Source organism: Rhagoletis pomonella, unplaced genomic scaffold (genome assembly GCF_013731165.1).
Source record: "Rhagoletis pomonella isolate Grant_MI unplaced genomic scaffold, Rhpom_1.0 Rhpom_scaffold_00001, whole genome shotgun sequence".
NCBI lineage: Eukaryota > Metazoa > Arthropoda > Insecta > Diptera > Tephritidae > Rhagoletis > Rhagoletis pomonella.
The window spans coordinates 71,863,555-71,877,510 of NW_023458555.1; the positions used below are offsets into that span (position 1 = coordinate 71,863,555).

Here is a 13,956-nt window from a genome sequence, read left to right on the forward strand (position 1 = left end):
TTTGAATAAATTAGCTTTAATATTTACTGATTTATCGAAGATTTTGTATTTCTCTAAATTACCGTTATATGGGATGTGGGCCTGGTTATTGTCCGATTTTTTAAATTTTCAGCCATTTAGTATGCTAGTAGTAGAAGAAATTGGTGCAGCGGTTACCAAGAAATACACACGTAACCATAAGTGGGCGTGGCTACGCCCATTTTCCAAAATTTTTAAAAATATTGTTATATTTCGTCTGAAAATTATTGTAAATATCAATTTTGAGTGAATTATCTTCAGTAGTTACTAAAATATCGCAGTTTTCGTATTTCTGGAAATTACCGTTATATGGGAAGTGGGCGTGGTTACAGTCCGATTTCGCCCATTTTCAATACCAACCTACCTTGGATTAATGGAAACCTACATACTAAATTTCGTTGAGATATATCAATTTTTGCTCGAGTTATCGTGTACACGGGCGGACGGACAGACGGACAGACGGACGGACAGACAGACATGGCTTAATCGACTTCCCTATTCATTCTGAGCATTTATGTATACATTTGTCTATATCTATCTCGATTCGTTTTGGCTGTTACAAACCACCGTTATATGAACAAAATTAATATACCCTTCTGCACAAGTGCGCTCGGGCATAAAAAGAAAATGAAAGACAGAAAGAATTCAACTTAGTAAGTGTTATAATCCCTAAGCGAGGCCGAAGGCCGCCTACGCAGAAAGGTGTTCCACCCCTCTTCTTTGGCAACACAGAAAGGAGAATTCTACTTAGTGAGGGTTATAATCCCTAAAGTCTGCTATACAGTTCAATGCGAGCGTGAGCGTGAGCTTTTTATATTGACCAATATCTTCGTTATTACTTAAACCTTTGCAATAGTTCATACATGACAAGATAGAGAATTGAAATATCTTTCAACATTATAGAATAAAAAGTGATTTAAAATGCATAATATGCCCTTTTTTCAAGCTCACATTCAACTGTGTGCGTACGCAAAGCATTCGTATGTGAACGACAAGTTTTGACAGATGTGTGTGAGCGTCCATAAGAATACAAATGGAATTCTTTGCCTTTGCGAATGTTCACGCTCACGCTCGCATTGAACTGTATATGACGCTTAAGTGCGGCAGAAGGCCGCCTACGCATAAATGAGTTCCGCCCCTCTTCTTCGGCAACACAGAAAAGAGAATTCTACTTGGTGAAAATTCCGAACCAAAAATCTGTTTTTATTATTAAAAATTTCCACAGTCTGGCAGCACCAAGTTTGATGTTATTTTGCTATCTTATTCATCGTTTGAATAAAACCTTTAACAACAAATTATATAAATACTTTAGGGTTGTTAGTAAAAGTTACTTCAGATAGGTATACCAATTTATTCCCAACTTTTTCTTTTAATAGAGAATTTTGTAACATCGATTTATAATCGTACGAATTTCATAGCTGATAGTTGTGTTTTTAGCTTCGATTACTCGTTTGAAAATACAGCTTTTACAAATCGAGGAATGTCTACCTACTTAAATACACACTTAGATTATTCGATTTTTTTTGCAATACATCTATATATCCGATTTTTGGATCAACCCTATTAAAAGGATAGTGGTTAAATACACCCATTTATTTAATTTCTATTTTTCTTTTTTTTCGATAAAAAATTATTTCATGGTCATATTTTAACACTTGAAAGAGGATCCCGCCAACTTCGAAAAGGCCATGGACACAGCGGGCTTCGGCATATTTAATTTGCTTTTGCTAATCGTTGCATCTTTTGCGGCTTTTGCCTCTGTCTTTGAGACCACTACAATGTCCTATCTTTTGCCAGTTGCCGAGTGTGATTTAAAAATGACGCTTTTCGATAAAGGTATTTTAAATGCAGCAACCTACGCGGGCATGATTACATCGGCAATTATTTGGGGTTATCTGGCAGACACACTTGGCAGAAGAAAAATTTTGATATCCGGATATTTGGCTGATGCTCTTTGTGTACTTAGCAGTTCTTTGACACAAAACTTTCAAATGCTTGTCATTTTTAAGTTCTTCGGTGGCTTTATGTAAGGTTGATACGCAAAAATGTCGTTTCGGTCAATTTAATTATTTTTATTACAGCGTAAATGGACCTGGAGCTGTTCTTTTTACATACTTAACTGAGATGCATGGGGCCAAGCATCGTCCACGAGTTCTCATGGTTGTGGGTATGATTAATTCTGTGGCAACTCTGGTTTTACCATTGATAGCTTGGGCGATTTTTCCAAGAGATTGGGATTTCGTTTTGTTTAATACTCTCACAGGTATGTACATATATGTATGTATACATATTCCGTAATTGTGGTAGAAAATTTATCTTAACATTGAATAATTTCAGTTCATTCTTGGCAAATATTCTTGGTAGTATGCGGCTTACCAAGCTTACTCAGCGGACTGGGCTTCATTATATTACCTGAGAGTCCTAAGTTTCTCATGTCCCAAGGGAGAAATGCAGAAGCTCTACGTTCATTCCAAAAGATCTATGCTATTAATAAGAGGAAACCTAGGCTCACCTACCCTGTGCGTATTTCTTTATTATACATAAGTACATACATCTATCTATGCTAATTACACTGGCCAACAAAATTTAAACAATGTTATGTTGACTAAAATATAATGTTCGTACCGACATCGAAAACATGTTTTCGTTGCTATAACTGGTTTTCGACCTAAAACTTGTGTTTTCGTCCATGTAAAATCTGTCAAACGAAAACCAGTTTTCGCTGGAAACTACTTGAAAACTTACGTTCTACTCATTCTAATCGTTGTCTTCACTAGTATTTTAGATATATTTAACGACTTGGATGTCATATTTTATCATCTTTAATACGCTTGTTGGGATTTATTGTCGATTGGCTGGCCAAATTAAAGCCTAATTAGTGGTGACATACCATAACACCATAGCCATAACCATTGCCATAACCATAACCACATTAACTATCATCGATTATAGATACCATAACCATAAACAGCTGATTTTTCGTAATCAGCAATGTCGGTGTTGCCAGACGCGTCACAAGATGCGGAAAATGTGTAATATCGTAGGATACTTGCGCAGAACTTAAATATAATAACTTGTGCCTTCTTAATAGTATAAATTTATTTTGCATTAATCATGCAATTTTGTTGAAAAAGGTTATTTTATGAAAAAAACCGTAATTTCTTTTCGTTTTTTAGTATTTTTGGATTAAAAATAAAATAAAGCATATAAATTATGGACATCACCAGAAAGATAAATGCATTGCATCTTTTTTTTTGGCATCGTTAGTTTTCAAATCGGTTATGTAGTTCATAAGATATTAATATTTCAAATTTTAATTTAAACTTTTAAATCTTTTTTATATTTTTGCGCCAAATAATTTTGGTACAGTTGAAATCAGAGTGAGAAGTTCTATCAAGCCACACTTTTGGCTTTTGCATAGCTACACTTATGCCAAAACTTTGGCTGTGAACAATATTTTTTTGAACGTCTGGCAACACGATATCAGCTGATATGGTTATGGCGGAAAACCGAAATTCAATTGTTCTCTATGGCTATGGTTACGGCTATGGCGTTATGGTGTGGCACCATGAACCAACGACTACAGATCACGCAATCCTCCATCGTTTTATTTGTAATCAAGTTTCAGAAAAAAATTTTCGTAGTGTTTTTGATGTTTTTCCGTTTTGTTTAGATCATCATCTATCGCTTCGGAATTGCTGTTTTAGCAATTTGATATGTTTTATGAGCGACTTTAGTTTTGATCATGACACAAACATAATTATAGGTAGTTTTACTTCTTCTTCTTATCCGCCATTGCTCCCATTTGACGTAAACTGTGCTTTTGACGTTTTCTTTTAAATTGGAGCTACCATATTCTTTGAAGAAACTAAAAAGTGGTTTTTTACTTAAAAAAAATTATTCCAAAATTATTTCAAGGAATATATTTTGAGCATCACTTTTTAGCGAGCTATTAGTGGTTTATTTCTAAAATTAATTATAATATGGATAATCTATTTGTTAATGCAATTATTTTCATCATTATTTAGTACGATTAGCTGCATATTTCGTGATGGCCACGTGCATGGTAACTTCCCCAAGGTGTTGTTTGCTTGTTCCAACCACTTTCGGCGGAAAATTTTCAGCCTCGGCACGGATGTGCCCAATCTAAGCGAAACGCTGCACCAGCAGCAGTAGAGCGAGTAGCTTGTCTGTCTATAAACTATAACAAGGAGCTCAAAAAATTTTTAAATTTTTTTACCTCCCTCTAAATTTATGCTTCCATAGTGCTTTCATTGACGATAAGCTCCTTTTTAACTATTCCGTTGTTCATATGTTCTCTAAAAAGGATCCAAATTAAAGCAACATCCTAATATCTATAATAATATCTCATGAAACTCTGCATATAATGCCAATTTTTTTGGCGGTAAGGTAATTTAAGGTATCTTAAATTAATACTCACTTATTAACAGCTATGCTAATACGATGAATTAAGTAAATTTACCTTGCGTGTTGTTATTTTTAATGCATAAAAAATTCCTTTAAAGAATAGTAAAATTTCCAAAACTATAATTTGTTGAGGTGGCAGTGATACTCGATAAATTTACGAAAAGCATAAACGTCATAAGCACAGTTTATGTAAAAAAATTTTAAAGTGAAACTACCTTCTTTTTTTGTATCATGGTTTTGATTTTGATTTATTACAAACTAGCTTTTTCCCGCGGGTTTTCCGCCACGCTGGGGTGGTATGGAATGAAAAGCAATAATAATTTTTGGCACATCAGGTGTTTTTATTTACATTAAAATATCTCCAGTAAATTGTATAATAGTAGAAATACCAACGTTGTATTGTAATAACTAAATTTTAACAATCTAATTTCTTACGAATAATAACTCTAATATTATTCCACAGCATGTTTTTAGTACTTCAAAGCTCTATTAACTTAGATACATTTTCCAATGCAATTATCATACATTTTATTATCGATAAACAGTTGGGTTTTCATTCTTGTGAACAGGAAACTGAAGTTTTTTTAAATTGGAAAGGCATATCAGTAGGAGTTGAAGGGGTCACGTGACTTGCGATTCCGAAGAAATGGCTGATGAAAACGTCCACGCCTATGTATGTGCTACGACCCCTTTTACAAACGCCTTACTATAAGCACTTACCATAGATATGTTTGCATACCAAATTTCAGGTTCATGTGACTTATGGGTTCGGAGTTATGGCTGATTAAAAATTCCATTATTATGAGATGAGCCACGCCCCCTTCTACAAACTCATTTATTTATATCTTACTAGCTTATACCCGCGGGTTTCACCCCGCGCTTTTATACAAATAGCTCGTTATTTTTTATAGCTCGTTATTTTTAAAGCGAGTTAAGGTATTTAGGCCGTTTAAAACTATGAAATTATAAAATCTCGTCTGCGCGCTAGGCATACGAAAGATATCAATCCCTCTAAGCTTACCTTAAAATGGTTCCGGGTATACGACGCGTGAACGTGTAACCTTCTTGGAGGTGCTAGGGCGGGTTGTAATATTTCCAACTCAAATTTAGTAACCTGGCCTTGATAAAATACCGATAGATTATAAGGCCGAACCCGGCTCTCCCTTTTCCATTTAATGAAATTTATTCTGTCAGTACGGCACTTATGAAATAAATTTCCATAACAAATTTAAAATACTTCGACATATTTTCTAACCTTCCAGAGATATGTATTAAGAAGTTTTTAGTATGTATGGGAGGCGACATGCCTCCTTTTTTAATAACTCACATTTTTTCCATGAGCAATTGATACATTTTGTATACACAACCCCATACCAAGTTCCAGTATTCTTCCACAAACACTTCCAGGGATATGTGGCAAGAAAAAGTAAATTTGTACTGGAAGTGCCACGCCCCTTTTTCTTATAACCCTAATCTTCTTCCATGAATTTAGAATTGATTTTACATACCCCAGTACCAAGTCCCAGTACTCTACCATGAACACCTCTAGAGATAAGCAGTATAAAACAGTAAATTTTTACGGGAGGAACCATGTCCCCTTTTCGAATAACGCAATTTTTTCTCCATGAGTATGGAATTAACTTTGTATACACATCTCGGTGCCAAGTTCCAGTCCTCTGCAGTAAACACCTCCAGAGATATGCAGCATAGAAAAATCAATTTACATGGGAGTTGCCACACCACTTTTTCCAATAACTCTCATTTTTCTCCATGAGTATGGTATTAATTTCACATACATACATACATATGTATTTCCATACCAAGCTTGAGTGCTTTACCCCAAACATTTGAAGAGATATGCAATATGAAACTTTCAGTCAGTATGGGAGGTGCTACGCCTCTTTTCCAAAAGCGTCCCTTTTTCTCCGTGAATATGAAGATGATTTCACACAGTGTTGGGAAACTGTTAATCTGATTAACGATTAAAATGTTAATCGCGTTTGACAATTAAAATTAATTAGTCGTAATCAACTGTACGATTAATGATAACATTTTTTTAATCCTTAATCGCTGGCTGCGACTAGGTTTAATTAATTTAAAACATTAATCGTTAATCCAATTAAAAATAAAATCTGATTAATTTGTCTAGTTTGTCCGAGTTTGAAACCAAACACCAGTTATAGTAATTATTTTGTGTTTTACGCTTATAAAAAGCACATAATATAAAGAAATTATAATTATTGTTATTAGTAATACATAAACTGGGAACTTTTACAAACCTAGTTTGTAAAACGTTTGTGGGTATATATCTTAATGAAAATGCACACCAAATGGCTTAGATTGATGAGGAAGCCCGACTTAGCCATACCAGATTAACTTGCTTTGTGTGCACAGGGAAATTCCAGCATAACTTAATTAATCACCAAACCTATTTGATGAAATTAAGAGTTAATGATTAAAAATTAATATTTTAATCGCGGTTACGATTAACTGTTTAGCCAGATTAAAACTAATCATGATTAACTATAATCAGTATGAATTTAATCGAATTAACTAACTGATTAAAACATGAATCGATTAATGCTATCATTGATTTCACATACATATCACTATACCAAGTTTCAGTTCTCTCCCACAAATACTTCAAGAGATATGTATGTAATATGAAAATTCCAATTTGTATGGGAGGGGCCTTGAGTTATTGGACTTACTTTCAGTCTAAGACCATCCTTCCGAAATCCGTAGTAAGTGTACTAAATTTCGTTCTGATCGGAAAACCGGTTAAGGAAGTAGCCTATTTTTCAATCCAGGTCATAAACCATCTTTGAACAAAATTTCATGCAAATCAGTTCAGTCATTTACGCGTATTAATTTAATTAAACCTTCCTAATACGTGATAACTCTTAAAATAGTAGCCAATTTTCCAACATAGGTCATAAGCTATCTCTGTGCGAAATGTCATGCAAATCTGTTCAGTCGTTTCCGCGTATTAATGTAATTAAAACTTTTTTAACAGGTGGCAACTCTTCCAAAAAATTAGCCTATTTTCCAGTCTAGGTCATAAGCTATCTGTGTACAAACTTTCATGCAAATATGTTCAGACCTTTCCGCGTATTAATTTAATTAAACTTTGTTAGCAGGTGGTAACTCTTAAAAAAAGTAGCCTATTTTTCAACATAGCTCATAAGCTATCTGTGTGAAAACTTCCATGCAAATCAGTTCACTCATTTCCGCGTATTAATTAAATTAAACATTTCTAACAGGTGGCAACTCTTAAAAAAGTAGCCTACTTTCTAACCTAGGTCATATAGCTGTGTGCAAAATTTCATACAAATCCGTTAAGTCGTATCCGCGTATTAATTTAATTAAACTTTTTTAACAGGTGGCAACTCTTAAGAAAAGTAGCCTATTTTCCAATCTAGGTCATAAGCTATCTGTGTGCAAATTTTCATGCAAATCCATTCCGTCGCTCCCGCATATTAAATAAATTAAACTTTTATAACAGGTGGCAACTCTTAAAAAATAGCCTATTAACCAATCTGGCCCATAAGCTATCTGCGTACCAAATTTCATGCACATCCGTTCGGTCGTTTCCGCGTGATGATTTCCCAAACATCCAAACATACAAACTTTCACATTTATAATATTAGTAAGACTATAAGAACCCACCATCAGCGTTGCCATTTTAGCCGTTTTCCGGCTAGATTTAGCCGGTTTTGATAGCAACTAGCCGGAGAAAATTCGATCTAGCCGGCAGCCGATTTGTTAGCCGGTTTGTAAAAAAAAGTTAGCCGTTTTTAGCCGATTTTACTATTTGCCTAATTTTCAGGTGCAAAAAGTAAACAAGTTGTTCGAAAGCAATATTGCAGACCCAATCGCATGCCCGGAAAACCCGACAACCCTAACGGCCCTGTCCCTGTGGACAGATCCCACAGAAGCTGCACGCTTCCTAGGGTTCCCGTTAGTGGAACTTGACGACAACGACTGAGATACCAACCGATCTGGGCGGGGTTGTTGTAGCCGCTACAACAACAACAACAACAACCCAATGAAGATTTTTAATGAACTCAATGTTTTACTTTCGCATCTATGCTCCCTAGTGGTTATTAGCGCGGACACATTTGATCCTATATGCTCCCCGTTGGAACCATACCTTGCTCCATCTCCTCAGTTTTATCACAGTTTTGAATAGTATTTAAAAAAAAAAAGTAAGCACAAACGCTTCCGACCACGAAGCCGAGAAAATGGTCGCTATTTTATTATCACTTTAATAAAGGAATTACGCCAACCCCTCCCTACAAATATTGCCACACTAAAAAAAAATGACTTTGTTCGGTTGGAAATGCATTAAGAGTAAGGGCCGGTTGTTCAATGTCTGATTAGCACAAATCGGAGGTAGAAGCTCCGGTTAAGCACAACTACTGCTTTATCGATCACATGTTACATGCATGATGTCGAAATCGTCGATATGTAGTGGTAGTGATAACCAGACATTGAACAACCGGCCCTAATTAAACCAAAAGTATTTGTTCAACTACAGCAACAAAAACACAAATATAATGCCGACGAAATAACATCCATAGAGATGCAATGGCAACGGTTAACGTTACATATTTGGAGTAATTTAGACTCAACTGTAAAATTTTGGGCCGAAGTTTATCAATTTCGAAATGCCCTAGTAGAAAACCCTTTTGCTGACCTTTCCAACCTAGTTTTTAGTTTTCTTGTTTTGCCTATAAGTGATGCAGAAGTAGAGCGAATATTTAGTTCAATGAATATAATAAAAACTAAGCAAAGAAATCCAATGTGCGTTAAAACGTTAAACGCTATTTTATATATAAGATACGGTTTAAAACGTGAAGAAAAATGCTGCCATAATTTTACTGTAGATGACGATCTCTTAAAATCAATGAATTCAGGTGATATATACAAGAGTGATTCATTTGATGATGAGGAATATACACTCGATATAAATTAATGGTGTTAAATAGTCTTTCGTTTCTTGCGATTTATTTAAATAAAGCATGGGGATTTTCACTAAAACATTTTAGCCGTTTTTTGCCAGAGTCTATGTGAAATTTCACTAAAACATTTTAGCCGTTTTTAGCCGCTTTTTTTTGCCAATCTAGCCGGTCGGCCCAAAAAGTTCTGGCAACACTGCCCACCATAGATATGTCTACATACTAAATTTCAAGTTCATGTGACTTATGGTTCCGAAGTTATGGCTGATTAAAACTTCAAAGCCTACTGGATGTGGCACGCCCCCTTTTATAAACTCATTTATATCAACCTTACCATAAGCACCTACCTAGATATGACTTCATATCAAATTCCAAATTCATGTGACTTATGGTTCCGTAGCTATAGCTGAAACAAAATTCCTCACCCAAGGGATGTACCACGCCCCCTTTTATAAACTCATTAATATAAACCTTACTATAAGCGTCTCCTATAGACATACCTTCGTACCAAATTGCAAGTTCTTTTGACTTATGGTTCCGAAGTTCTAGCTGATTAAACATTTGCAGGCCTATTGGAGGAGCCACGCCCCCTTGGGACATATTTGCAAATAAAATCATACCTATAACCTTCCCGGGGTAAAAACAAATAAGTCTGCTAAGCTTCGTGCGACTCCATGTCGTGGTTCAAAACTTATAACGTAATAAACAAACAGACATTCACATTTATATATATAGACTAGCTGTACCCTGCGCGAGTTGCTACGCCACCAACTAAAATAAATATGAAGGAAAGACATTACACAAATATTCAATTCATTTTGAGTCCTTTTATTGATTTTGTTCATTTTGAAAAAATTGTGACATTGCAGCGTTTCGTTTCAATTCGATATTTATTGAAGTGCTGTGGGATACACAATATTTCTTGTTTTTCCATCTGGTGTGTAAACGAATAAATCGGAAGGTTTTCCGACGCGTGAGCAGGCCACATAGAGCTGCCCATGTGAGAAGCATGGATTCTCCAAATTTAATCCACACTTGCAAAGATTGTCCTTGTGCTTTGTTGATAGTCATTGCGAAAGCAAGTCGCACCGGGAACTGCAAACGTTTGAATTCGAATGGCATATCTGTCGGGATTATTGGGATGCGTGGCAACAGTACGTCTTCACCTTTGAATTTTCCAGTCAAAATTGTTGCTTCGATAACATTGTTCATCATTTTCAAGACTGAGAGTCTGGTTCCGTTGCAAAGTCGTGGTGGATTTATGTTTCGAAGAAGAATGATGGGTACGCCAATTTTCAATGTTAGAACGTGCGGTGGCATGCCTGGCAAATCAAGCGAATTCAAGAATTCAGTTGGATGGGTGACAACTTCGTCTTGATTCACCACAGTATCGATGGACTTATATTTGTCGTTTCGCCGGGTATTCCATTCTGAATAGTGAAGTTGATGGTATTGATGGTATTGACAACTATGTTTTTGACCGCTAATATAGCACGCGTACTGAGCCACTGATGATTTTTGTAGTTCTGTGCAATCTTTAGGAATACCTTTTGCACCAATTCGGCTATGCTTTCTGTGATCCTACAGAAGTTTGCTGGCAAGGTAATACATTGTGTAGAATCATCAATTTGCATTCGCCCATTTCCAATATCCATTAATTCTTTTGCAAAATGGTGGTATAACCGGCAGTGTTTGTCGAAAATCACCAGACAATGAAATGAGTGCACCGCCGAAGATCCGTGTGTTTCCCCTCAAATCCCGCAGTGTACGATCAAGCGCTTTCTTGTGAGACATTGTACATTCGTCCCATATGATGATTCCAGAGTTTTTACTGATGTTGCATGTTAGTGCCTCAGTGTTTTGTAAATTCAACGGAAGTTTCAATGCTGAACGCGCTGTTCGATCGCCATCCAAAAGAGTTGCCGTAATTCCAGATGATGCAATGGCCAGTGAAATATTATTTTGTGATCGTATGGCTGCCAAACTCAGTGAAAGAAGAAAAGTCTTGCCTGTACCATCAGGCGCTTCTATGAAAAACAGTCCACCGCTTTGTTCTGTGATTGCACGCATAATTCTGTCATACGCAATGCGTTGTTCTGGAACCAACTGCGGAAGATTTGTCTGAACAAATGTTTCCAGTTCGTCAGAATCAAAGTGTGTTTCTCGTTGCAAATCACGATCGAAAATGTCGTTCGCTGGTCGGTTCGGAGCAGGCATTCCCAGTAGCACCAGTGCTTTGTTAGCGATTACCAAACATATGCCTTCAATCAAAATCAATGCCTCATTATACACGTTTGGTGTGAATTGAATGTCCAGATTTTGATTCGCAGCTCGCAAGCGATGTAGAATATCTTCACTCATGTAGTCCTTGTATTTTTCCCAAAGTTCTTTTGGATTAGATGGGAAGCAGGTTGTCAATATTACGGCAAATAACGTGCGCATTTTCTGTGGTCGCGCAGTATTCGATGCATATGCGAGCGCAGTGTCCCAATGTGCATCATCCTCAAGAAGATTTAGCTCCTGGCAAGCTTGGCGATAAGTGGCGTACAGCTGACCGTTGACTGCTCTTAAATCTTGGAAGGATGTTGGTCCACGTACATTGATTAACAGCAATCGCAGATAGAAGCACTCTGTATTGTTCGGGTGAACAGTGTACAGACGACCCAGTGCGTCACAGGAAGACAAATTGGGATGTCCTTAAACTGCTTTACCTTGTTTTGCGACGTTGAAACTTTTTAGCCGATGCATTCCATGTGTAGAGTCTTTGCGAAAATATCATTCTGGCACAGTGAGTAAAATGGAGTTAAAGTTGTTGCCGGTGGAACCAATGCTCTTGCACGTACATTATCTGCTGTGAAGTACACGCGCTGTCCATTCTCGAGGTGCACCGCCAAGTGTACTACTGTTTGATGTCGTTGATGGATTGCAAATGATAAGATGCGCCATACTGCCTCATTGATGCTAATGTAGCGTCCAAGTTGGTATTGGTTGATTTCATCGAGCTGTGCGGCCACATTCCCTACTCCGAAGACTGCCATGTCGCTTCCTTTGTTGACATATTTGCAAATGTTTTTGATCGACTTCACTGAATTGCAATACTCAACATTAATGTGTGCTTTGAAGATCTTTGAGAGCAACGGTGAATATGGCACAACCCAACGATTATCGACTTCAACATCAACGTTTCGTACTTTCAGAACGATGGATTTGCCGCCATCCTCAACTGATCGTCGACGATACAGTGGGTATCCGTCATTGCCAGTGATGTTATCAGAAACCAAGTTTCTTGGTTATCGTTTCGTACATGTCCCATCAGACATGCATGGAGAATTGTTATTGAATGCGCCACATGGACCATGGATCATATTTTTGGTAACGACGTCGAATAAGTCTAGATAAATGTCCTTATCAGGTATTTCTGCTGAGATGATTTGGTCAATTTTATCTGGCGTAATTTTGTTGCTTAACCAAACCAAAATATGTGCATGTGGCAATCCTCTTTTCTGCCATTCAATGGAATACATCCAGCATCGTGTCTCCCCAAAAACATGATGCTTGTTAATAAAATAGAGCTGCAAAAACATCGGAGCACTATCGATAGTATCGATGTTTTAATTTTTTTTTAAACATCGATGTTTTCTTTACTATCGATGTTTTTAGAAGATATGCCATCTTAAGAAAATGTATCCGTTGCTGATGTGTGGTAAGCAAGAAATATAAAAACTAAAGCGAAGGTTATAAACTCATATTTTTTTATAGTTTAGCCAAATTTTAATTGGCGTTGGTGGTTAGCAAGGATGGATAAATTCGTGGAAAAAGCACCAAGAGGTAATTATAGTTTTTCATGATAGTGCGTATTTATTTTTATGTGTGAGTTCGTATAGAGAGAAACATGTCAACCGTTGGAAGTGTCAGCGAATGCAGCAATAACACTAGCAGAATTGGCAAATCAGAAGTTTGGAAATTTTTTGAAAAGATTAAAAATGGAACGAGCGCTAGGTGCAAAGCTTGTGGAAAAATTTATAAAACTAGCGGCAACACATCGAACCTCAGAGATCATCTCAGGCGATTGCATCCTACTATCAAATTATGTGATTTGCCCAGGTCATCTGGTAGCATTTTGCCATTCATTGAAAACAAATATGATAAGTTTTCTGCTCGCAAAAAGGCTATTGATAATGCAATTTCTGAGTTTGTTGCCTGTAGCATTCAACCCTTCAGCCTTGTCGATGAGAAAAGCTTCCGAAAATTAATAAATGTGCTGGACCCTCGCTATGAGGTGCCGTCTAGGACGACGTTGAAGCACGTGCAGATGGAGAATTTGATCAAATGAAAGCAAAGTTGTCTTCCACTCTGGATAAAATTGAGCATCTTGCCATTACAACAGATCTGTGGACATCGCTGGCGAGCAAGTCCTTTATCACCATCACGTGTCATTTTGTAGACGAAGCTTTTATTTTACGATCAGCAGTGCTTTCAATAAATATTTTGCTAGATGAAAGCAACCATTCAGCACAAAATATTGCTGACACAGTGCGCTTGGTTCTGG

The 13,956-nt window shown here is 36.7% G+C and overlaps 1 protein-coding gene across 1 annotated transcript in view; it reads left to right on the forward strand.

Annotated features, from left to right (window-relative positions):
* Positions 1–1,680: 1,680 nt before the first annotated feature.
* The window catches only part of LOC118747614 (synaptic vesicle glycoprotein 2B), a gene marked incomplete at its 5' end in the record, with an annotated part of 295,474 nt that continues 283,198 nt past the window's right edge, over positions 1,681–13,956 (forward strand). Inside the window, 3 exon segments of the mRNA XM_036481666.1 lie at positions 1,681–2,044; positions 2,100–2,281; positions 2,356–2,537. Of these exon segments, the coding sequence (XP_036337559.1) occupies positions 1,681–2,044; positions 2,100–2,281; positions 2,356–2,537 (728 nt within the window).